The sequence below is a fragment of the Excalfactoria chinensis genome, chromosome 2 (genome assembly GCF_039878825.1).
Source record: "Excalfactoria chinensis isolate bCotChi1 chromosome 2, bCotChi1.hap2, whole genome shotgun sequence".
NCBI classification, from domain to species: domain Eukaryota; kingdom Metazoa; phylum Chordata; class Aves; order Galliformes; family Phasianidae; genus Excalfactoria; species Excalfactoria chinensis.
The window spans coordinates 114,568,643-114,595,806 of record NC_092826.1 but is presented as its reverse complement, the minus strand read 5'-3'; the positions used below and the strand labels follow the sequence as shown (position 1 = coordinate 114,595,806).

The window sequence follows — 27,164 nt, the reverse complement described above, 5'->3', positions numbered from 1 at the left end:
ACAAGACATGAAAGGGAAGAGCACCAAGGAAGAAGAGCTTGAGCTTCACTTTTTTCTTTCTGCAAAGAGTTTCCAGCTCAGGACTGCAAAAGCTCAGAAAGATAGAGGTGCCAAGAAAATAGCAGCATTGTCTCCATCTCAAAGTTACAAACAGCTTCACAACAATATCAGGTTGGAAAAAGCTCCGTCCGGGCTCTGAAAACATGGATCCCAGCATAGTCAGGAGGGGCAAGCCACATGTAAGAGAGAGAAAGAAGCATGTTGCATTACTTGCGATGGGCTTTCCATAAATACGATTAGATTCCAAAGAGAATAATATCTAGGAAATGCATAGAAATTTCCTACAGAACAAGCCTTCAAAATGTCCATTCCACCAACAAGTATTTAAGAAAAGGAAAGAAAAAGATCCCGCAGGCCATTAAAGCTTATTCTCAAGTCCGTATCTCTGTGAGAGAAGTTTTTAATAATAATTTTGGATTGATCTGATTTTATCGTGTACTGCCAGGGCTACAAGGGACTATTTGCAATGATTTATACAAGTTGCAGTTCATAATTTTTGATGAGGGCTGAGCTGCTGTTACAAAAATTCCATGGTTCTGAACTTGGGTCAGTTTATCCATTCACAGATCAGTCTGTAACAGTTCCTTTGTTGAAAAATCAGCCTTGGAAATTAAGAATCAGGTAGAAGTTTGCAGTATTTCCCTTCTGTAAACAGATGGAGGAAATCAGAAGCATTTTTTCCATCCCTTTGAAAAGAGAACCAAACAACTCTCCAAATGAGTTTTAAAGGCACTTACTGCGAATAGCTGGAAATAACTGCAGCCCAGCTCAAGAAACAGAAGCAGCATTTCTCTGTAAAGCTCAGAAAAAAAAAAACCTGGTTCTCCATTGTATGCTTCTTCTGGGGGGAAAGTAAACTTCTTTGGGTGAAAACAACAAAAAACTTTGGTTCATAACATTGTTTTGCATAGGACTTCAAGTAGATCTTCAAAAGCCACTGACTGTCCAGTCTAATAACAAAATACCCACAATATCTCCTCAGTGATGGACGGTCCTCTTTGGTACAGTGTTTTGTAAGGCAGACATCTTGCTGAGATGAAGGAGTCATACAGCTGCATCTTAGAAAAGGAAGAGAGTGTCACTTGCACCACCACAAACAAATGAATTTAGTTGATTAAAGAACACACAGGAAACCTTGTTTTGGTGGGAGGGCAGGGGGTGTGGAAGATGAGACAGCACCAATACTTGCTAGAGGCAAGTTGTTTTGCTCCACTAGTTAGCTGTTAAAAGTTGTCAGTAGCTGTGACACATGTGTTGACCAAAGTGTAGAATTACTCCTTTGTGAGTAATTTTATGTAACAAGAAACATGCCGTTAATAAATCCTTCCAGGCAGATACTGCCACGGGAAAATATAAATATTCATTTTGAGAAGTATTTTGGCAGGCAGTAAGCACGATACTCACTTGTTGACTGCGTGATGCAAGAAACCTTGTAGGATGACCATATGCTTAAAACACAAAGGACCGTAGCTAGGAATCCAAACGTCTGAATGAAAAAACAGACAAACCACAAATACTTACCATTAGATGACACACAATCCATGAATGTATGGACTCCTGTATATTCAACTATGTATTTTATGATGTTAACAGACCAAAAATGAAGTTATATTTTACTCCATTCTGTCAGCACACTAAAAAAAAAAAAAGTTACCATAGTATAATAGCAGCCTGTGCCTGGTCAAACCAATGACTGAAAGACAGACTGAAAATCATATGGAGTAGGGAGAAAAAGCTGGACAGCTACACAGTGTCCCACCTGCGAATCTTCTCGTTAGGACACTGCATCACATGAAAGATTTTATTGGACACCTCTGATTTCTGCTCTTTTGGCAAACCTCGTTCAGACAAGTCTTTATTTATCATCTGTCAGATAACTAAGTCAGGCGTGTCGTCTCCTACTCCATCTGTATCTACCAAAAATCATTGGGACCAAGCTTGTGAAAACAACTCTTTATTCTAGTGATACTGCATTTTAAATTCTGTTGCCCACACTCAAAATTCACGCCTCTGAAGAACACTCCAGCCAACAGAGACAGAGTACATCATCCAATACATAGGCCCAGGACGACAAAGGGTTTTAGCTCAGGAGAAATAATCTCGAGCAGGGCTCCCTATTAAAGTGCAGGAGGTGGCAAATGCAGAAGACTAGGGTGAAATGCTGATTTGTAGTTGTTACGACAGCCATTTGTCTGAATTGTCTTAATTCTTCCCCAGAACACATTTGTCTTAATGCGTTAAAGCTTGAGCCTTTGGTTTCAACACATATTCATTTTAGTTGTGAGACTGCGGTCTCACAAAACCTTTTAGTTGGTGTTACGTTATGGAACATTCACTGAAATTAGACAGAAGACAGCACACCAACCAAGAAACAAGCAAGGCAAGTCTGTAAGAAACTAAAGTGGCGAGCAATAGATTTCTTGCACTCAACTTACACTGCAATAAAAAAGCATCAAGACTGATAAACAAGACCTTACCGCTCCAGCCACTAGTCCAGTCAAATTGTAACTCTTTGATGCTGCTACAATTGATGCAATGAGAAGCAGAATTGTACCGATTAAATAATGCAGAAATTCCTGTAACGACAAACATAGGTTGCTTCAGAAGGGAAAATTATCAGAAAAGCATTTCAGTATCCATCAGAATCAGAACAAACTGGCAGAGGTTACTCAAACTCTGTGGACAGTAACACCAGTCAAATGGAAAAAAAAATAAACAAAAAGAAAAACATAATAAACAACTGACAAGTTTCCGTTTGAAAGGGAAGGATCAGTCTGCACTACTAAATGCCACTGGAATAAAACCTACTTAGGGGGTATGGCTTCGATCTTCATTTGGTATGGTACAATATGGAGGGATAAACGTATCGTTATTGTATCAAGAATGCAATTTACTCAAAGACACCATTCTGAGGAAAGGAAGAAGTGCTGGGGGCACATTTTTCTAGCCTATATACATGAAATAGCAGTGAGTAGCAGAGGAAATGCAAGTGCTTCTACTTCTAATCAGAAAGTAAGCTGGATTTACTAACAACTTCCTTATATCAACCAACCCTAGAAACAGGAGAGAAACCACAGAAAGCACAAGTATGCAGACATTCGTAAGCAACATCAGGTTCCAGAAAGGCAGCCCAAGTCCTGCAGGGATGGCTGCAGCTTAGTACTGCAGTAAGTCGAACATGATGCAACTTTTTGTTAATTCTGAGAGCACTGAGACACTGTGTTCTAGATTTTCTCTGGTGTGACAAATATCAGCCTAGGAGTCAATTTTGCCTCACAGTATGCAGGAGTTATCTGTGGATTAGTGTTCTGAATCTTCATGAAGGTTACATCAACCAATACAGGTGTCTTCAGAACATTGCGTTGTAAGGTGTGCTGGTGGGATATGTGCTTACTGACTTTGTACTGCACTACCAGCATGAGCCACACAATTACCACGTGTAAGGGAGGCAGGAGACATCTATTATAGCAATGTACACAGCCTACTATTTTCATGGAACCCAAGGGATGGAGACAAGTTGTAAGTGAATTATCAAAGGCCATGTTACGTAGAGAATGAACCCCTGGCAGGACCAGGACAGTGCCATTCTGGAAAAATGCTTTTGCAGCTTTAAAAGTTGTCATTACAGAACAAACTCTTGAACGACCATAGCTTTACTAATTGTAAGGCACACCTCTGATTGCAGTGTAGGGACCTTGCCAGGAAACTCAGCCAAACACTAATCCTAGTTTCCCAAAGTCTCTTACAGGCTTTTTCTAGCCTGTTGATACTTAAATATTTGACTAAAAAGGAAGTGGTCGTAAAAGTAGGGAATCACAAATTATCTTGTGTGAGGCCCAACCCCTGACTCCACACAGAACCATCCCAAACCCAGTTTTTGAGAGCGCCATCCAAACGCACCCTGAACTCCAGCACCGGGGTCGTGCCCACAGCCCTGTGCAGCCCGTTCCATGCCCACCGCCCTCTGGTGCAGCCCCTGTCCCTGACCCCCAGCTGCCCCTCCCCTGGCACAGCTCCATGCTGTTCCCTCAGGCCCTGTCACTGTCACACAGAGCAGAGCTCAACGCTGCCCCTCCACTCCCTGTGAGGAGCTGCAGCTGCCATGAGGGCTCCCTCAGCTCCTCTGCTCTGAGACTGCAGCCACCCCTCACACACCTTGCCCTACAGACCCTTCTCCATCTTTGTAACCTTTGTAACACAAACAGCAATGTATAAATAGCCCACACCATTCAAACTTTCTGAAAGCTTTTTCTAAACAGCCACAAACTGCAGTGCCTTAAATTCACCAGTGCACTGTGGAACATTTGGAAATGAACAAATACATAAAAGAAACAAAATGCAGTGAATGAGAAGGTCAAAATGGCAGAGCTCTGTTACAACAATTCACACATTAAACAGATGATTAGTTGGCTGAACTAATCAAAGCTGTAGAGGAAGTTCAGGTCTCTCATTTTCTGTGGTGCTTGTTAGCTCTCTGCTAGGAAATAAGAGATGGATGTACAGGGGAAATGGTGGAATGATGTAGGATATCCTGCAGGAAGTTCCTAGAGAAGGCCAGGCTATGAGCAGTCAGGCTGAGAATCCCATTTCTTGCTATTGTTTAAGTTACCTATAACCATACCAAAAAAGAGCCACGTTTGACTTAAATAGCACACATGGACTTTATTTTGGGACAGGATGTATTACATGAATCCTAATGTAATGAACTGGTACTCGAGCAAATGTGTAGCTACTATAAATGACCAGAGTTAAGGCCCATCTGCTGACCCCTTTTTCCACTTGTCTCAGAATAACACTACTGCCTTCACTGGAGTAAATCTAGATTTATATCAGTGTAAAGGAGAGAAAGGAGAGCAGGATCTGATCCAAGTCAGCCAGAAGATTTAGAATTACAGCATCTTCTGAACTGAATATTAGAACAAAAGCGGCAAAGGTATAAGTACATGAAAGAGTGCCCATCAACATGTGACAGCACAAGAAAATGAACTAAGTAATTCAGATATCAAAAGATAAGAGAAGCAAAAAATGTAGGCCATCTGACAGACTTACCGCAAGTGGCCAGCTAACACAAGTGAGCGTCCTGTAGATTCTGAAAATATGGATAATGTAGAAGAACAAAATCATAACCAAGTCGCACATGGTAACAATCTGAAAGTAGCTGTATGCACTGTAATCTGTCCACTGAGAACTATTGACACTGATGAATCCAACCAGCAGTGAGATCTGAAAGACAAAAAGCACATTAAAGGTTTTTAGAGCGGTGCTCAGAGGCCTATGAAGATGACTTCAAACACAACAATACATCATTTAGAAATAGAAGATGATATTCCTGAGTAAACCTGATGGTCCCAACAAAGTGGAGGACAAAGTAACAGGCACAAAAATGTTCCAAGCTGAGAAAAGAGCCAGCTGCTAGAAAGAAAGCAATGGTCTCGGACAGCCTGCAGGATCCAAACTGAAGAAGTCTCTATTACAAAACAAGAGGCCTCAAACAGAGAACAGGTGCTGAATGCTTGGGTTGCAGTAGCAACTGAAGGACCTAAACTCCGTGGAATTTCAGAAGGACATGGATAGTTCACTGCAGCTGAAATCACTGAATGCTGTAGAAATGAATATACCCATGAACACATCTTTAGTTCTATTTAGTAGGTGCTGGCTGTAATTGAGATAACAGTGTCACCCCTCTTTTTCTATCACCTGCACAGCAGAGTTATCAGTAGACTGCAGGGTAGTACTGTAGGAAATGATGTAATCATGTCAAGAAACCTTTAAAAAGTTTTACTGTGTTAACAATGTCACATAAAACCTAAACTTCTGTTACCTGTAGGCTTGCAAAGGACTTACCTTGCCTGGGTGATCAAAAAAATCTACCCAGGATACAGCCAAATATTTTATTATTGCAGGCTTTGGTAACATGCACTTTCAGCCACTGTAATTTTCAGTTCACCCAAAGCCAAACAGGAACAGGAATGATTCACACTTTAAAAGTTTCTTCAAGACATATAAAAAAAAAAACTTTCTGAGGAAGCCTGCACTACAGTACTGCATGTACAGTCATCCTTCAAGCTCCTAACCAACTCTATCCATTATCATGTCATTAAAATTAAAAGGAAAAAAAAATCCAACACCCAAACAACCTAGTCCAGTTTCTTCCTGCAAAGGAGCCAGTTCATTGTCGTAACATGATGTGGCTGTTTGGATGGAGTTTGGTCAAAATAACAATTTATTGTGAAGTTCTGATGTGCGTACAGAGCTTTTGGTTGCACCTGGGGGTGTGTCTGTTTAGCCTGTCCACCTAAGCAGGTGGAATTGGGTCAAACACATAGCAGGAAGAATCTGAGCTATGTTGTTTGGGTGTTGGATTGTTTTTTTTTCTTACATATGCTTTTCCAAATGCATGATACGGGTCAGTCCCTGCCTCCCCAACTAGTTTCTGCCCTCTAGGTTAGGAGTTTAACACTGTGGCAGCATCCCATCTGCTCAGTGCTTCTCTCTGCACCATGCCTATTCCCTGCCTCCCAACCCAGGTCTCACAGCTTAGCCATTGGGTAATCCTAAATGCACAAAGTCTTGCATTTTATGTATGGTGGAGATTTCAGAGATGCTACATTTCATAGACGATGAGAAATAAATGCTCTCCACAATTCAGCATCTCCTAACTTCTGGCCAAGTTCTTGAATCTTGAGATTGTTTCAATGATCTCTCCCAAGTGAAGGAGAACAAGGGAGTAGCTGGGGCTGCAAGGGAAACAATGGGAAGCAGGAGCCAGGCTGGCTTAAGTTGACATCTCAGCTCCCTGAATCTTAACATCAGCTGAGCTAAGACACTTGACTGCGCTGCCGGATAACCTGAACCATCAGGTGGAGATCATCGTTTACCATATCCTCTAAGAGATCATTTGCAGTGATACAAGACACTCTTCTAATAATTCAGTAAGAAAATGAAAATCATATTCAGTGAATTTTAATTCTGACAGAAGATTCACAACAACAAAGTCACAGCAAGTACTGTGAGATGGGATGAGGACAATGCTTGTCTAAACACCAAAGGCTAAAAGAAGTCTCCCTTATTCAGATGCTTTTACAATGACTGGTCTTCACTGTACAAACCAAGAAGGGAGAGCCAGTTCACAGAAATGTTGAATCTGCCTGTTAACTCATTTCACACTTGAACCATTTCCTTTATCACCTTTTTTTTTACTGTATATAAAGGGTAAGAAGGACTGGGGCCCTGAAATACAGCTACCATCCAAATAAGCAGCACTGGTAAACATTACTTACTTCAAACACTACCATAATCCAGTTCTTAAGTGCCATCAGTTGAAAGCAGGGAAGCATAAAGTTTTCTTTTCTTCCTCTTAGACAGCATGTATAAAAATGACAGAACAAGCAGAAAGAAGAATGAGAGCCATCCAGTGACAGGATCAGAAAACTCCTCTGAGGCGCTGCATGCCTCAGAAGTAAGATCCAAGGTAAAAAACATCTGACCAGCTCCCAGGAACATGGTAGAAACTTGAATTTAACAAACATGCCTTCCATTCCAAGTGCCAATTCCCAATTAAAGCAATGCCTAAAATAATTAGCAAAGATTCCTCTTTTCTTGCTTTCAGACATGCCTCAGTTTCCCCCACAGTAGGAAGAAATAACTATGGGGAAGATGCATTTCCTTCAAATATTTCCTTTCTTAGAATAAATTTCCCAGCACAAGATTAACACTGAAATTCTCAAGAGGGTTCGCTCATCAGAGGCACATGATGCTGTTTCACAGGCCAGACACAAATGGGATGGGATCAAGAACTTCATACCATGTTATCCCATGCTTACCACAGAACATTGCTCATATGGCTGGCAGGTACATTCAGAGTTAAAAAATATCACCCATTTAAAAATATAGAGTAGTAACTAAGATAGCAAATAGAGCCACGGAATATTATCTTTCCTTTTAAAAGTGACAAATACCAAAGTTTCTTCACCAGGTATCAGAATTTAACAGGATATACCGATACCATGGATACAGGTAATGATTATATCTCACTTTTTTTCCTCTGTAATTTCTGTCTCCAGAAAACTTGGGAGTGAGTGGTGAGATGATTAATATGGAGCTGTCTGAGATACAGTTTAATATATACCTCAGAAGTCAGTTTGTGGCACAGATCACATATAGATGAATAAATATATACAGAGAGAGAAATGAACGGCAAAGCGATCAAATGTTATGAGCATTCTTTATGCATCTGAGCTCAGGGGAACAGGTTAATACATCCTGAAAATAAAACCCAGGGGCACAAAAAATTGAGAGCACTGCCATTTCCATTTCAAGATCATATTTCAGACTGTGAGAGCACCAGACTTGGACCCCCATCCAACAGGCCAGTCACACCAGAAGTACAAGTCAAATGTTGGTCACTCTTACTGGAAAATTTCAATGCACTACTTAAAACATAAGCAGGCTTCAGACCTGTATTACACAATGGGTGAGACGTGTGACATTACTGATACGTTTTATGGCTTCTGAAAAGCAACACAAAGAACATATGCATCGATCAACTTCAAGGGAGGATTCTGGGGTTAAAGTTAAGCTCCATATTTATTCCATTTCACAAAAGTTGATTAGCTTACACCAATCCACTTCTTGACTTTCCATTGAACTAGATATTATAGCTGAGTCATTAAGACTTCAGGAACACTGGGATATTTCAGCAGCCATCTCCCAGTGAAGCCAACATAAGCTAAAGGCAGTCAGCAACTGCCAGGAGGCACTCAACACCTTACTACAGAGAACAAACGCTATGCAAGAAACATAGTAAAAGTCCACGTTCTCTTCTCTATTTTGAGTTAGAGAAAAGTCAACCATCCTCTTTGCAACATGCCTGTGGAAAATGCTAGCCCTTGGATAGCAGTGACATAAGCTTCCAAGTTCAAACACCACACTGACTTGAAGTGAGCACAGCTCTACCAAAAATTAAACACTTTGCATTTGCCTAATACAGTCTTCCTTCAAAAGCCAACCCATGTCCCCTAAAAAAGGATGAATGAGCACAGATTATTAGTGTGTGTTAATGGGAGATGGGACATAGTGTGGGAGATCTGATCCTCAGATCATGGACCAGGGTTTATGCTGCTGTTGCCTTTACTCAGTGAGGGCAAGGCTTAATACCTGTTCTACTCTCTGCTGTGGCTTCACTTGCTGAATGTTCCAGACACAGGCCATGCCAATCAGACATACCTAGGGCTGACAGGAAAGAGAGAAGCTGCGGCAGCATGCTGGTTTTAACCATGCAGGAAATGAAAGGCACGATCCAGTTATGTGTTCTGTGCTCATAGCACAAATCACTAAATGACTGAGGCTGGAAGGGACCTCTGGAGGTTATCTGGTCCAATCTCCTGCTCCAGCAAGGACACTCAAAGCAGGTTGCCCGGGTCTGTGCCCTTTTAAGATTCTGAATATCTCAAAGGATGGAGACACACCTGTGTCCACATCTGTTCATCCTCACCTTTTAAAAATAAAGTTTCAGGCTTTTTTGTGCTCATTCTTGTTCAGATTGACTTCTTTATGTGCATTGCCTCTTGTCACATCACTGGACGCTACTGAAGAGTCTGGCTTTTCTTCACTTCATCCCATCTAGTATTAATCACATTGATAAGATTCCCTAATCCCTCTCTCCTCCAACAGTCCCAGCACTCTCAGTCTTTCCTCATGTGAAGGATGCTCCAGCCCCTTCACCATCTTTGTAGCCCTTTGCTAGACTCCTTTCAGTATCTCCATGTACTGGGAAGCCTGGAACTGTACACAGTACTCAAGTGCCCAGCAGAGGGAAGGATCATCTCCAACCAGTGGCAACACATCTCTTAACACAGATGCTGGTCATTTTTGCTGCAAAAGTGCATTGGTGGCTCATGATCAGCTTGTCCACCAGGACTCCCAGTCCCTATTGGCAAAGCTGCTTTCCAGTCAGTCAGCCCCCAGCCTGTTATAACTCCCCAGACACAGGACTCCTTCATTACACTTAGTAAAAAAAATATACATACATACATACATATATATATATATATATGTATATTTTTATATATATATAAAACCTAAGGAAAATGTGTTCTGAGACATCAGTCATAGAATCAAGGAATGGTTTGGGTTGGTAAGGACCTCTAGGATCATCTAGTTGTGAATTCTGCCCAACTCCCCCCACTTGCCCTTGGCTGTCTGTAGTCCTACAGATGCAATTACTCCACAGAAAAAAACTAGACCCCCAAAACTCTAGCTTCACAGGAGTGGGCTGGACATGACACTTGGGACTAAGCAAGCCAGCAGCACAACCCTCAGCCTTTCCGGTCTCTAGATCCTCATGGGCCAGCACTGCTGCCAGTCATGCCCCCAGTCACTGTGAAACTGCCAAAGAACAGTGGGCAGGACTAATAGGTTGGACTCATTTGCACAAATACAAATTAATGTGCTGGAGAGCAAAGAGAACCTGGACCAGTATTACATGTCCAAAACAACTTAGAAAAGAATTATCTGCTCCAATGACAGGCCAGGCATAACACAAGAAATTACAGATAATGTTTCCTCCTTAATGCCCCTGAGGGTAGCAATGGAACCACAGAATAAGAAAGGACCTTTTTTGCCCTCCACATACCCAATATGCTGGCTGGCACAAGTGAGCATTTTCTGATCACGTGGTAGAAGACTGTAATTTATCCGACCACACAACAGTTTTATAACCCAAGAATAAATCTGTTCAAGTGCTTTGTGCAATCTTTTTCTACTGTCCCACTTTAATGGATGTAATAAGTAAAGCTGTGACTTTATTACCAATACTTAATTCTTTTGTAACATTTGGAGAGAACTAAATTTTCTTCAGACGCAGCTACCTGCACAAATATAAATCCAGCATGATCTCCAATATTGACAACATGCTATAAAGGAAAGCTTAATGTTCTGAGCATTAGAGACTCACTTCCACAGACAAACACTGACAGAAGAAAGGAGGAATTGAATGTCAGCACCTCTTGAGCTCCAATCTCAGTTTTGTAACTTTATTATCATTTAGATTTGAGTAAATTATGTAATTTTCTGCTTCAACTCCCCCATTCACGAAATAAGGGCTAATAGAATAGAATAGCTCAGTTGGAAGGAACACTGAATGACCATTAAGTCCAACGCTCTGACCACTTCAGGCTAAACAAAGGTTAAAGCATGTTACTGAGGGCACTATCAAAACACGTCTTGAGAGCTGACAGGCACATGGGTCACCAATCACCCCTACAGAAAGCCTGTTCAGTGTCTGACCACCCTCATGGTACAGAACTTTTTTCTAACGTCCAGCCTGAACCTTCCCTGGTGCAGCTTTGTGCCATTCCTAAAGACTTGTGCTAAAGTTCTTCACCTTCCCAGCACTTTAGACATATAAAATAAGGCAAAAATGTTAAACGTCTCAAATATACAATCAAGATGTTTATGAACTTGGGTCAAGATGACTGTTTTCATTTATAGCGTAAATGAGAATAGATGCCCATGAAAACCAAAATGGAACAGCAACAAAAAACAAAACTAAGCGAACAAAAATTCCATCAATTGATGGAACAGAGAAGTGTGTATTAATACTATATGAAAAAAATCCTAAAAAATCCAAGGGAGGTGTCGGGGAACAAGTAAAAGGGTAGGAAAAGGTTAGTCTTCTGGGGTTGCTTTTGGGTTGATTCATTGCCATTACTCCACACAGTTAATAAAAATGAGTATCCTAACTTACTGTAAAACAGTAATTAGTGTCTGTCTCCTGACTACTGTCATCTGAAATCTGGGAATAAACTCACTAACTCCAATGGCTCCAAAGTGGTGTTGGCAAGCAGGCACTCTTTACTTACAAGGTCGGATGCCTGAGAAGTTGTCTCCACCCGAACCATGCATACCTTGCACAAAAGACCTTCAGCTTATATATGTTACTTGTGTTTTATATGCAAAGGTTTCCCCTGGGCAGTACACACATACTCAATAATCCCCTCCAAAATCATTAATGGAAGGTCCTGCCTCCTTGCACATGCTCAGTGATTTTGGGTGGTGGTCTCAAGACCCTCAGGGGATGAAATAAGCAGTTGTCTTCTTCATGGCGCAGATTGCCCTCCTCTTCTTTGTTCAAGTTGGCAATTTTCCATAGCTTGTTTGCAATGATGAACAACTCTTTGTATCTCAGCTCCCTGTTTTTCTAACTTAGCAATAAGTCCTTGTAGGGTGATATACTGAGGAAGGCACCCACAGACAATTAAGACAAGTGTGTTTTGCTTAACATCAGCTAGTTTTGTGAAAGCAGGTATTATTCAATTAAGGTTATCACTATCACTTACTCACAGTAAACTCTGATATCATGTGTTACGAAGAAAATACCCAAAATACATCCCAAACAGGCTCCTGTTTTCTAACTGGAAACATAAGCTGCAAAGTTCAGGTCTCTATTTGTCCTCTGGACCCTTCCTTCCTATGCATTATCACTGGTCTGCATCCAGCTGTTGTTTTACTTCTCTGATAAATCCTGTGGAGTAAAGGTTACCCTTTCCCACTGAGTCTGCACAGCACCCAGTACAGTGGAAGCACACTGGGTCTGGCTGGGAAGGAGTTAACTTCCTTCACAGTAGCTGACTTGGTGCTGTGCTTTGCCTTTGTGGTTAGAAGAGCGTTGATAGCACACCAATGCTTTGCCTATTGCCGAGCAGCGCTCACACAGTGGCAAGGTTTTCTCTCTGTATTACACAAAGCAAGCAGGCTGGATGCGGGCAAGAGGCTGGTAGGGGATATGGCTGAGCCAGCTGCCCGAGGTGACCCCAAGGATATTCCAAGCCATGTGATGCAGTGCTCAGCAACATGCTCAGAGCAAGGAGAAGGACAGGGTGATGTTCCTGGCTATTGCCTCTGTCTTACCAAGCAACCATGATGAGCCTGCTCTCCAGGAAGCGACAGGGCATCTGCCCGCCAGTGGGGAGTAGGTGAACAAATTCCTCTTTTTGCTTTTCTTTCACGCACAGCTTTTGTTTTCCTTACGAAATTGTCATTATCAAAATCCACGAGATGCATTTCTATTTTCTCTCCACCTTTTCCAGAGGAAAAGGGAGCACATAAGAGCCATGGTGGGTGACTGACTGTTGGCCATAGTCTGCCCACCTCATTGGCTGTCCCAGGCCTAGGACTTCCAGCTGCTGCTGTAAAACCAACAGCAGTAATAAAAATGTTAATTCATGCAAATCTCATGATTGTACCCTGAACTGATAATTTGAAACTACTGTCTTACCACGTAACTTTTAGCTATGGCCTTCTTTTTCTATATAGAAAATAAGACGTGAAATGCCAGCTAAGCCACTGGGAAGGTAAGGCAGATAGGAATCAAATCTGCATCAAGATAACTAGTTCTAGAGAAACACTGTAACTCTTGTCTCAAAGATTTTGAGTAATACCATGACACATACATTGACACATATATCCACCCATCACTACATCACCTTTCCATTTGTTTTACTACGTGATATAAAACCACCTCCTTGCTTTTCTTTGCAGATCTTCTTTTCTTTCTTGGCTCTACTCCCCTCTGCTCTGCTCTCCCATAAGAAGTTTTTTTTAATTCCATGGATTTTTTTCCTTCTTTATTTCTTATTATTCCTCTTTTCTTCTTCAATCCCTACATGATACTCTGTACTTAGAATCATAGAATTACCCAGGTTGGAAAAGACCTCGAAGATCATCAAATCCAACCACAGCCTAACCATAGTATCCTAACTCTAACAACCCACCGCTAAATCACATCCCTAATATATACACTTCCTCTCTTCTGTATCTCATTCTTTCCAAAGAATCCAAATTTCCTTCCATGCATCTGAAAACACAATATTTCCCTTTTTCAATATATCCTAGCTATCTTCTCCATGCCCTTGCATCAGGACATGCATTGCAATTAGGTAAGTAAAACTATTTCCAGAGGGGTATAGTTTGATGCATCTAAGCCAAAGCAATGCCAAAAGCAATTCCCAGCCTTTCTACTCAGCCCCTTTGTGTAGTACCAGCACAGAGTATTGTGAGGTCAAAGAAAACCAAAGAACTGACACAGGAGTACAATAATTCTGCCTGTGTTTATATCTTCCCCTGTGTTTTTCCAGCTGTTATCTGTTCTATAATTAGTGCAGGGACACAACAATGGAGCCAGTGCAAGAGGAAAGGTGACAGAGGGAATGGTACAAGCAGCTGGGAAAAGAAACAAGAATGTTCTTTTCAGGTGGCAGCGCCAGCCAAGGTGCACACAAAACTAGAAGCCTCAGAAGCCCACTAACCAAAGTGCCATTTACTAACCAGGTGTGCAGGCAAACAAGACATTATCTCAGAGCACAGTTCAAGGGAAAGAGGTCAGGAGACAGGATTCAACGTGATACTACATCTGTACCAACACTGTAGGCAGCAGCTCTGGTTTACCAGCCCCCAGCTTGTAGCTGATAGTGTGTGAAATATCAGAAAATGCTTTTCTTTTCCATACCTCTTTGAAAATGAATTACATTCTCTAGAAGACAGAAATAGCCTTTTTTTCTCCCATCTTCCCTTGAATGCTATAAAAAAGACTTGTCCATCGCACTTGGTGGAGCACTGGTGAACCACTGTACTGCTTCAATGCTCCCTCCTCCTTAATCTAATTCCTCCTCTCTTAAAACGTACCCAAGTCTTGTGCAAACAACTGTACAGAAGCTGTCTGTCTTCGGATTTGGAGTAAGGGGCAGTGGTGACTCACATCAAGTTTTATTACAGCCTTTTTTAAGAAGCAATAAGAGCTAAATGCTTCTTTTATTTGAATGCAAAAAAAGTCAAAGCTCTCAGCTTGTGACACCAGTCAAAATACAATGTGGAATTTTCCATCCTAAGCGTGCCAATGAGGATAGCCATGTCCTGCTTAGGTGTCCCCACACAGAGAAGAGCTGTCACTGACTGCAGCTGTACTACCACATTGTGTGCATTTATGAATGTCACACCACAACACAGTGAAGCAACATCTATATTATTAATGACATATTTCTGGGCAGAATCAAACAGTTTTTGGAACAGCTTCCCAAAGCAGTAAGATAGACGAAGCTCAGGTCAAGGTCACAAGCATAATCCATGCAAGACCAGTTCAGCTAATTTAAGCAACAAAGCTGGCTGATGCTGTAACCAAAATCTTCCTCCAAAGGAAATGTGAGGTCTAACAGCCAAGCACACACTAGAAAGATTCAAAAAATGAACAAATGATAAAGAATCCAGTCCAGCTAAAGCCTCCCTTAATGACAGACCAAATCAGCAATCTTCAAGTGCATGGATCTGTGAAGCAGTCAGTCTTCAGTTGCACAACAATCTCTCAGCCCCTGCGTCTAGGCAGATTTCCTCTTGTCTGGCTGGTTTGCTAAAATAAGGAGGCTGCCTGGCCTCTGATAAGTGACTTCTCTTGTGCACTGCCATCCACAGCTATTTATTGAAGATATGAATGGTGAAAGGGTGACAACAAGAAGGCAAAATAATCTTATTTGACCCTCCTAGACTCAGATAAGAGGACAAGCCTAAGCAAAAGGAAGTGGTACTCTCCATTTATTAATAAGTTTCTTATCTGTTCTGGCACAGGACCTGGCGACAGCAAAGGATGTTATGTAATCACAGAACCAGTGTGGGAATGACATTATTAAAGAGCCCTTGTTGCAGGACGGTGGTAGCCATGATTACTAAAAAAGCAGTTCTCTGTAATGACCAGCTAAGTCACGCCTACTGCAGAGCACAGTGCAAGCAACGTCAGTCCCACCACTGTCAGCTTAGCCAGCTCCCTGCCTCACACCCCAAAGCTGCCTGCAGCACCACACCACGCCGTACTGAAAGACACCACGCAGTGCTGTACATTGTTAGCTGAAAGCTGAGAACTTCACTGTTATATGGCAAAGAACAAGCTAGATTCTCATCTAGCAGTGAATTAATCTAACAGAGCACAGTAAGTTTGTCAACAGGAGGCTCACAACTTTATTTCTTTTCTCTCTAAATCAATGCTAGAAGATTTAAGTTCTGCTTTGTTTTATAAATCAAATTCTGTTTAAAACACTCCAACTGTAAAATCATTATCAGAAAGTTTTTCCAATCTATGTAAAAACATACATACAAAACCCCTATTACTGCAGCAATATGTTAAGTCATAATTGAGTAACAGCGCACGAGTGCCATAATCAAGTCACAAACAATTCCCAAAACACATAAAACTCATTGCAAAAGATTATTAATAGCAGAGCTGACTTTTAACATCTCTGCAAATGATACGGCCAGAATTCTAAATACAGCAAATGTTCTACCAAGATTTTAACTCTGGAAAAGGCAACTGCTTTCCCTCTAGCGCTCAAGGAAGTCTTATGCCTTTCTAGGCACCCACAAATCCTAGAGATGCTGTTCTGAACAAGACCAGAAGACCCATATACTTTGTGAACATGTCGCTTATCCATCTATTAATAAGATGTTACTCCTTGTGCATGCGACAGCTCCAGTGGAACAGCCACCCACTCCAGCAGTCTCTCCCATCTCACCTGTGTTGCTTCCTCTCAGCCTGCCAAGAAGAAATACACAGAGGAGGAGCAAGGTAGCTCTGAAACCACCATTCTGAACCACTCTCAGTGTACATTGTGTTGTATTGTTTGCCCTTTAGACAGATAATGAAGTCCCGTACTATAAGTAATACACAATGTAGGAAGAGTTTAATCCATACTTGTGAGCTAGACAGCTCTTGTACATAAAGGTCATAGCTGTCTAAAAATGCATGGAGCCATCATGCATGGCAGTACCACCTACAGAGAAGCCCACGCTGGCTGGCCAGCCAAGCCTGGCTCGGACCGTCTGTCTGCATGAAGTGCAATGTACACGATGTTCGTGGTTGACAAACTCCCCCACAAACTCTGCACAAAGAACTGCAAAGCCTCCTACTTGACCAGGGTATCCAATACATATCTAGCAGGGCACACCTACTTTAAGCTCGAATAGGAACATACAACACAAAACCAGCACCTCGTGGCAACCAACTTCCTACTAATCTATCAAACCGGGCACACAGAAAATAAAAAGCACATGGAATCTCATCTTCTGAAAGCTGTTACTGAGATAAAGAGCACCTTGCAAACTGCTCAGGAAAGTCTTGGTACCCACACCTGTAACCCTCAGCAAGCGATTTGTTCATCCCGCTCCTTATGGATGCTGCTCACAACACAACTCATTCTCATTGTCTGAGGCATTCACTGCTTGGCTGACTCGAATCTTCAGTTAGCACCTGTCATCTCTTTTCCCAGCCCCAGAGAATACCACACTGACATCTGGCAATCGCACAGAGAGCTGTTAAAAAGCCTGTATCTGTCATATTCAGTAAAGGCTTTGTGAGCTTTGGAAATAGAGCTTTAAGCAAGGTCTCCTCAAACAAGAGGAGACTGTTAACATCACTGAAGTCTATGTTGTTAGCTGTGCTAGTACATATATATATATATATTTAATCATGAAAAAAACAGCTGAAATGTTCCCCAAAATGCTAACAGAGTGAGAATTTCCACATTAACCAGTATTATTGCAACCCAGCTGATGGATGAGACAGGGCCTTAGCACACAGCAGAATGACCCCTTCTAAGTGCACACACTTAGTGCTTGGCAAGGCATCGGAGAAATGAAAGGTGATGAGGTAACAGATGAGATTCCCTAGTGGTACCACTGTCTGGCAGGTCACATAAACATGCAGGGATGGCACTGCCCTTGCTACTAGGAAGCCACGCTCAAACTATCTACAAAAGCCTCAATTAAACAGCAGGTGACAAACAGCAGCTGGGGACTGGGTTTTTCCCTTGCAGATGAGAGGCCTCTTCAAGTGGCCTTCCCAGTTCTGGGTGAATTTGATTGCAGACTTACAGGGCAGCATCTGAAGCCTTTCTGCAGTTCTTCAGTTGCTGCTGATCATCTCAGGTTAATGCTTTCTTTCCCTCCCAGCTGTCAGCATTTGTTTCGTGAACTCAGAAATGGTACGAAAATAAAACCAAACATTCCAAGAAAATTCCTCTTGAAGCAGTTTCTCAGTCTTGTCATTGTCACACTTCCCTTTTCCTTGTACCAAGCTATGAGCAGAAGAAGCCCTAAGTACAAGAACAGCAGATCAATTTGCTATGGCTTTAAAGGCTGCAGCCACCTGGCTTGGGCCAGTCAGATATTCCTGTACTTGCCAGAAAATTGTTTCAGCTGTGATGATTCCTTTGGAATCTGAGTTATGCAGAACAGAGGAAGCACGCAGGTGTGTGGAAGAAAATCACAGCAATTTTCAAGTTTGATCTTTGCATAGAGAGAGCAGCAATTTCTGGCTGCTGTATACTTTACATCTCACCACAAAAGAGGACAAGCCCACAGTGCACGTGATGTGACAACTGTGCAAAGGAGAGGCTCAGCCACAGGACCGAGAGAATGCCCTACAAGTACACCCAAGGGAGGGGAGCAGAGGAAACACTTACTCATAGTAGCCAAACACTGTCTGGCTTTTGGGGCCGACACCAAAACTCTGTCCAGGCAATGTAGAGCTGTTACCTAACATTGTCATGGTCAGGCACACTGCCCTCGCTGAGATATGTCCATGGCTCCCCTGATCATGATGAGACACATGGATTGTTCCAGGGCCGCAGGAGCAGGATCTCCTCAACAAGGGAATTTTCGACCTTTTTAGGCTCTGAGCTATTAAAGACCACACTTGCACAGAACTGAACCCCTGGTTTCCATTTCCCCTTAGCAAGAGAAGCGAATATCCATAGGGACACCACCCCCAAAGAGAGAGGTGAGGGGATACGGCACGCTAACACTTCTTAGGAAAGTCACCAAGCAATAGGAATCCATGCTTTTCACATCTATCAACCCACGGCCACCATGTACACCTGGCAGAGATTTCAAAATGCTACTGCAAATGTAACTTCCTGTGAAACACATGTGCCAGAAAACCACTGCCAATACCTCACTCTGCTCCTTCAAGCATGCTAAACACATCTCAGGAGATGTGGTAAATTTCTAGGCTTCACTTCCTGTTTTTTTCTGGTTTCAGAAAATGTACTTACTAGACCTTGTTCAGTCACAGCTACACAAAGAGCTCTGCATGCCATGAATGTATTACAACAAATCCTAATGGGTGAGCCAAGTGAGCAAGGCATGATAGCTCCAATTCTGTGCTTGCAGGTTGCCTCTTCTGGAAAGAAATAAAGCATTCACTGACACATTTGGAACAGAGATTCCCTATTATTTAACAACAGCAATATACCGGACTTGATTTTTTAGCCTTCTAGTTCAAACATCCAAAAATTCACTAGTTTCTTTTTTTTTTTTTCCTTCTGAAAAACACAGAAATTGAACAATTAGACACAGAGTAACTTAGTAATGAAACCTTTCCCTAACAACAACAACAAAGAACAGAAAAGGACTAAACTCTTAGCTGGTAGCTTGAGGCACATGGAACCAATTCATACTTATGCAGCTCCTGCCATTCTCTCCCAGATACTGGCTGCTCCTGACCATAGTCTCTGTGGCTGCACTGTTCCCTCAAATCTCTCATGAAAGAAGAAAAGTGAAGGAGAGTTGAAGTCAAGCTACATCAGTTCCCTGGTTTGGAGTATTGCACAACCTCATAAACAGCTGCATCACTGTAGCTGAGAATGGCAGCACAGAGAGAAAATTCCTTCCACTGACACTGCCTCTGAAGTTTTGACCCATCAAATAAAACCATGTCAGCCTACCACCAAACACTACTTAGCACACAGGGAACATGCTGTCTGCTCCCAGCTCATATGCAAATACCTGGGCAGAAATTGTATGGCCACCCCGAGCAGAGGAATGGAAAAAGTATGCCTGGCCAAGCCAGCCTGTTGCAGTGATCTCAGAATGTAAATAACAGGACTTCCCAGAACTACGGGTTTTAATTACGAGGCTTGGGCATTCCTCACTCAAATGCTCTCGCTTACTTTTGAGCCTTCTATGACATAGACAAACTTCTATCTCTATGGCCAGCATGCCAAGCGAGGTCCCTTCACTGTAACATCTAACAAGACAGCAATAAGCACCTACAATACAAGTGCCTGACAATAATAACTTTGCTGCAAAAATTAAAAAATAAATTCAATTCCTTATTTTTTAGCCAGTAATTTATCACACAGCTGCAGGTCGAGGACAGCCATGCATTTTCAAAGTGCTTTTCCTCATTTATTACTTCAACTACTACTTCAAATCCTCCAATAAGGTTTTTTGTGTAATACATCAAGACATCACTGTTAGCTAGAACAGCATCATTTTTCCTGTTTTCTGTTATGAGCTGGGATGAAGAAACAAGCAGAACACAGACCTGTTTGAGTGTGAGCTTGGCAGGTCAGCATCTGGCAACTTTCAGCCAAGCTTGTTACTTCTGACCACTGTTTTCCTTTGGAAGAACTATGGACAGAGTAATTGTGGGAGAAAATTGACAATACGGTCTACGTAGGAGAAAAGTTTACAATTTCATCATCTCTGCATATGTCGCCTGAGTAAACGTCTTATTACCATACAAGCAAAGTCATCCATCACCAACACACTGCTGTAAAGAACTAGATCATTTACTTCAACTCCATAGACAAAAGAAGATTTGGGCTCAAGTTAAAGACTGGAATGACTGGAGAGCTACTCCAACAGCATTTGCTTTTGTGCATTTCTTTTCTCTATACCAATGGTTTTGACTAGAACTTTTTCTCTTCCACCAACAGGTCTTGCTTTCTTTTCATATTTTAACACCTGAATGCTGCTCCCCACTAAGTTCGGCTGATACCGTCCCACACATTTTGATCTTGGCTCTAACAATCTAGCTACCATAGCTACCAACAGGGTTTTTTTGGCTTTCAGCATTAGATGTATTAATACACCCTTGAACACCATTATTCAACTCTATGTTTGTCTATAATCATCTGGAGAAGTTTCAGCAAACTTCAGTGTTGCTCAGAGGCTGCCTGGTGGGCCATTCAGATCTCAAGCATGTAACTCTTTTGTCAGCACTTGGGAAATGAAATATTTACTCAGCAGAAGAGCTTTAAGTATCACCTTAGCAACTTTAACAAGTTAAAAACAATGCTGTTAAGTCAACTCTCACCGGGTTTATGCTATTTTTTCCAGCTTTGAGAAGATTTCTTCCTTTTTCATCTGGTGAAACTGCTATTTCCCGATTCAGATTAAATAAGATGGTTCTTACCTTAAAACACTGTACATTACGGCTGTACTTGCTGTACCAGAGCCACCGTCTGCTCAGTAACAATGGCTTTATTGTGGGGACATCCACCCTTAGTCTGGTCTCTGGTCACAGTTACCGTGGCCCATCTTGAAGGAGGGGCAGAGAGGCCATGGGTCACCCCCATTCCTCTCAGGATCCAGAAGCCAGGAACAGTCCTGGAATGGTTTGAGAAGTCCGAGACCTACAGAAGCACATCCTGTGCTGTGACGTCTCTTCTTGCACACAAGAGCTCCAAACAGCCTCTAAGGGCATAGGAGACCTCAAAAGGTTTCCTGGTAACCTCTGACTGAGAACTACCCAAGCTGTGTACCCAGAAAGTCCTGCATTGGTGAGCGTGCTGCTGCTCCGGAACCACAACATGACCCTGCGTGCAAGGCTGAGAGTACAAGTACAAAAGATACTGTCAAAACTGAAAATACAAAAAAGAATGAAAGAAAGAACAAAAGGAAGAGCGATATTCAAGCTAAACCAGTTGAAGTCAAATGCTGAAGATACACTGCAACTTCTTAAAAGCACAGCATCAATTCAGACTGGACTTTGAAAATGGAGTCCCCATGAACATTATTGATGCTCATACATGAAAAACAGCTGTCCTGCTGCCTTATTGCCATGTAAAGTGCACAGTAACTATTTTTCTCCTCCACTGTATTTTCAAAATATCTACGCGGAGCATTCCTTGCATATGAGAAAGTGAGGAACTCAGTGTATAAAATGCATCACCTTCTCAAAGCTGTAATTATGCAAAATGAAGGAAGGTATGGAGGCTCACAGGCACGAAACATGCTTTTTACTTCCTAATTTCAGTCTATACTGGATGCTGCAGCCAACACGAGTTTTCATATGACCCAGAAGAACACAGAGGGAAAGAACTGGTAACATGGAGTCAGTAATGATCAGATTCCTGGACAAGCTGCTCATCTTGCATGAGATTGCTGAGTTTTAAGGCTTGTGTTAAGATCCTCCTCACAGAAGAAAACCTGCGGCATGACCTTCTGTTTCCTTGGTACAGTTACCCTAGCACATTGATGCCATCTATTAGAATAATTTCATGCATACAATCAAATGATTTATGCTAATTTGGGGGCTTGCAAACAGCCCTTAGCATTGCTATAAGTGAAGAAATAAAAATGTTTGCTTCTTGTTCTCTCTCATATCGTTTACTTCTTGGCAAAGGGGACTGAGGAAGAAGGAGAAAGGAGATGCAATAGTGTTCCTTCTTCATAACCAGGACCATTCAGAAGCCCTGTACTCTATGAAGCACATTGTATGTCTAACTGAAAACAACTTACTTTTGTCCTCTGTCAGCATAATAGTTCTCCCTCCTAAGAAGCCTGCATTCCCACCATCCCCCCTAACGTTAATCCAGGAACGTTTACAGTTTAATCACAGAGAACTCCGATCAAACACAGATATTGCCGACACCAGAATAACTGCAAGCTAATAAAAGCAGACCTATAGGTATAGTGAAAATAATCCCTGAGAAAAGATGACTTTTAGATAAACGTCGAGGAGTTGATCTAAAACTAGCTTGCCCTGGTCACTTCTACACGCTGCAGCACAAGCATTTTGTTTTCTTTGGAAACCGTTTGAGAAGAATACATTACCAAGATAACACATCAGAAGAGTTTAATCTGCCCCTTGGATAGCTGAAGTAACTTCTACTGATGTTATTTATAAGCAAGCTGGAATGGAGAAAAACGTAAGAGGGTAAAGTTGGAAGAGGGCTCACGGGAACTTGTTAAATCAGCACAGAAAACCACTAGCTGAAATTCTAATGATATTGATATTGCACAGCATTCATAACATATTATTTCATATAAAATATGTTAAATATCACACTGTTGCATACATTTACATACATTTACATACATCACATTAAAGTATGTAAAGCATACATTCCATACACACCAAAACTGAAACTTCAGCACAAATATGCATGCTTGTGAGAGCTTTAAGAGTAACATGTAGGAAATGTAGTGAAGGCACATCGGGATGGACAGCAGAGAGGACTAGGTCCTTCTAGTCCATAAAAGGAATTGTTCTTTCCACAGTGGTGAAAACGAAAAGATAAGTGGGCTTCTACTTAGCCAGCAAAGCACACGTCTACAGTTTTAGGACTGCAGGGTCACTGGCAATGGAGACATGCCTTCAAAAGAGCATCATTTTATCTCCTGGAAAGATCCTCCAGATCCTCATGATGGTTTGGGAACAACCCAAGAGAAGAGAATGCAGCAGACAGCTGTTGGCACTGCTACTGAGCTGAACACACACTGAGGGACAACTGCAGTATAAATGCTCAGCAGCTGCAGGTAGCCGCGTCCAGCGTCATCAATTACAACCCTCATTAGAACTTTAGGATCTGACACTGCTACACCGTAACCTAAAATTATTTTTAACTTTTAATTTCTGTTTAGGACTTGCACGGCATCAAAAAAGGACTAGATAAATAAATAAAGGAAAGAAAAAAGCAAGATGGCACTGGGAGCTATCAAACACCAAGGGAATATCTCCAGCATGGAAACCTATTGAGCTGCAAGGTTTTGCAGGATGAGAATGTATGTGAGGAGGCATGGCTACACGTGTTGCCCATGATCTCTTCTGTGCACCCATCATTACTCAGTGCCATACAGGAACTCAGCTGGCAAATCACTCCATGGACTAAGAACTGTGTGCCACAGAAACGACAAGAGCTACTCCATTTATTGACCTCTCCACATCTGGATGGAGCAAAGGTTTGACCTGAGGCGCCGGCTGTGGCCCTGGCAGGGATCCCAGCAGTGCTCTGTGATGGCTTTCCCCCCAGTTCCTGCTATTCGGTGATACCTCACCACTCCCGGCCTAGGAGCTCACCCCAACCCCAGCCTCACAGGCGACCCTCGGCCTCGTCCGCTCCCAAAACTTACCACAGCTAACAGACCGCCGATGTGCAACACCTGATGCTTTCCCACTGCTGTGCCAAAATTATGATTAAAAACAAAGAGTTGTCGAGGCTCCTCATTACAACTGGCTTCAGATGGCCCAGCAGCACAGCGCAGCACTCCACACGAGCAGCCTTCCCTCAGGCTGACGCACATCTGTCTCCGCCAGAGAAGGAAAAGCAGAGGCTGCTTCTGACGGGAGTTCGCACTTGGCGTTGTGAGAGAAACTGGTCTCCCTCCTCTTCCCGCCAGCTGCGAGGGCTTCAGAGTAAAACCCGCCGTTACCCACCGCCCCAAGGCCACCCGCCCCTGCCCGGCTTCGTACCATCTGGGCCACCTTCAGCATGCCGGCGCACGAGCGGAAATAGGCGCCGTCCATCAGCTCCGCGTCCGAACCCGCTGAGGAGGCGGCGGCCGACGGCGGCGCGGCGGGCCCCGCGCTGCTCACCCCGGTGCGGATCACTCGCGCCCCGTGAGACATGGCTCCGAACTGCTGCTCCGCTGCTCTGCTGCGGCCCGGACCGGGAGAAGGGGTACAGGACGAGACGGGACGGGGCGGGGCGGGAGGAGAAGGGAAGGCAAGGAGGGCGGGCGACGGCCCGCGGCTGTGGAGGGGCCGGGCGGAGCGGCGTACCTCCCCGCCGGCCGGGCGGTGCCCCGGGGCAGCTTGCGGGGCGGGGCCCGAGGCGGCGGGGAAGCGGAGGCAGAAGTTTGTCTGCAGTGTTCTACGAGCGAGCCGGCTCGGAGCTGGGTGCTGGCCAGCAGCTGCTCAGTGCGTGCTCGCCCAGATAGGCGAGGGCACCTTACGATCCGCGGCGTCCCAAAAGGCAAACGGTTGTCTTCAGTGGGCAACAGCAGGCGGAGTTGTAACGATGTCGGAATGGCTCTGCCCCGCAGCTGGAATTCAGTCATGCAGAGATAGAGCACTACTCGGCAAAGGAAGCTCTACGTTTCCTCAAGTTTATAAATAAGTGGTTGTGCTTTGTGACAGGAGGGTAAAAGCAGCTCCTGAGCTTAGCATCTGTTGCTTCTATAGAAACACCATCCTGCCATGTTTTGTTCTGCAGCTAGAACCCATATTCTGTTCATATTTAATATTGAATATCTCTCTGAACAACGAAGGCTGTCATAGGAGTGTAGACAGGTAAGATCGGGCGATGTCCAGCACAAGTAATTGACACGAGTGAGATGGGGTGAGTGTAAGCAACCATAGAATCCTTACAGTTGGAAGGGCCTTTTAAAGGCCACCCAGTCCAGCTCCCCTGCCATGAACAGGGACACCACAGCAAGACCAGGGTGCCCAGGGCCTGATCCAGCCTGGCCTTGAAAGCCTCCAGGGATGGGGCACCAACCACATCAATGGGCAAACTTCCTGTGCCTCACCGTCACTGTAGAAGATTTTTTCCTTATATCTAAGATAAATCTTCCCTCTTTGAGCTTAAAGCTACTTTCCCTTGTTCTGTCACTACAGACCCTGTCCGTTTCTTTCCTGTAGCTCCCCCTTTAGATACTGAAAGGCTGCTCTCAGGTCTCCCCACAGCCTTCCCTTCCCCAGGCTGAACAGCCCCAGCTCTCTCAGCCTGTCCTCATGGGACACATGTTCTATTCCATAGATCACTTTTGTTGCCCTTCTCTGGATGCACTCCAACAGGTCCATGTCTCTCCTGTACTGAGGACTCCACATCTGAACACAGAATTCCAGGTGAGGCCTCACCAGCACAGAGCAGAGGGGTAGGATCACCTCCCTCACCCTGCTGCCCACACTTCTTTTGATGCAGCCCAGGATATGGTTGGCTCTTTGGGCTGTGAAGGCACACTGCTGGCTCACATCCAGATTGCCATCCACCAGTACCCGCAGGTCCTTTTCAGCAGGGCTGCACTCAATCCTTTCATCCCCCAGCTTGTACTGGTAATGGGGGTTGCCTTGACCCAGGTGGAAGACCTCACACTTGGATTTGTTGAACCTCATGAGGTTCACTTGGGCCCACTGCTCAAGTCTGTCTAGGTTCCTCCGAATGGCATCCTATCCCTCTGGTGTGTTGACATTACTGATAGAATCATTAAGGTTGGAAAAGACCCCTAAGAACATCTAGCCCAACAGTCCACCTAGCAAAAGACCAAGCAGTGCACTCTGTTTTCAGTGAGGAAAGCTACTAGTTGCAATAAAAGGCAGCACCTCTCCCATCAAATTTCAACTCCTGTCATTATATATCGAAGGTGCAACACTGCCAATTCACACAGAAGTAAAACAGTAGCCACTGAGAAAGAAGAGTTTTTAGAACTGGTTTTCTTGTAAGCCTTATGGAGGAAGGTTCTAGTTATCTCTGTACTTCCCATTAAGAAATATGTTTTTCTTTCCCGCTGATTCAGCTGCTTTAGTTCTTAATTTCTCATGAATTTCTCATTTCAACTCAATGCAATAGAAATGCCTTTACATCAGTGCACATAGAGAAGTTGTATTTTCCTCTCAAGAACACGGCCATCTTCTGTAAACCACTGGCACACACCCAAGCCTGAAACACTTCTGAGTTTCAAGTTTTGATTATAGCTCTTCTGCTATTTACTTGAATCATTGTAAATGCATCATGTATGGTGATGATGACCCACCAACAACTCTTTAATTAATGAAATTTGATGCCCAAAAGTTAACAGCAAGTATCCTTACTCCCCAGCACCTCACATGCCTATGTGAGTGCCTCAGATTTTTTAGAGACACCTTTCTGTCTGGAACACATTATTTACAATGCCAAATACTCTTATTTTGCAAAATTCTCTGTGTTAAAAATTTTGTTAATGATTTCATCAGTTCCCAGTTGTACTTAAAAGAAAATAAAACCTTCTTACTATCTGATGAACACAAAGAAATGTCTGCAACCAAAAATCTTTTAAAAGCTGTTTGATGATAAACT

At 43.1% G+C, this 27,164-nt stretch overlaps 1 protein-coding gene across 1 annotated transcript; it reads right to left on the bottom strand.

Annotated features, from left to right (window-relative positions):
• Positions 1–117: 117 nt before the first annotated feature.
• On the bottom strand, positions 118–24,865 carry CMTM7 (CKLF like MARVEL transmembrane domain containing 7). Its single transcript, XM_072327477.1, has 5 exons — positions 24,581–24,865; positions 5,110–5,283; positions 2,538–2,636; positions 1,465–1,546; positions 118–1,118 (listed from the first exon to the last, which is right to left on the bottom strand). The coding sequence occupies exons 1-5, from the start codon at positions 24,734–24,736 to the stop codon at positions 1,105–1,107; spliced, it is 525 nt and encodes a 174-aa protein (XP_072183578.1). The 5' UTR covers positions 24,737–24,865; the 3' UTR covers positions 118–1,104.
• Between the last annotated feature and the right edge of the window lie 2,299 nt (positions 24,866–27,164).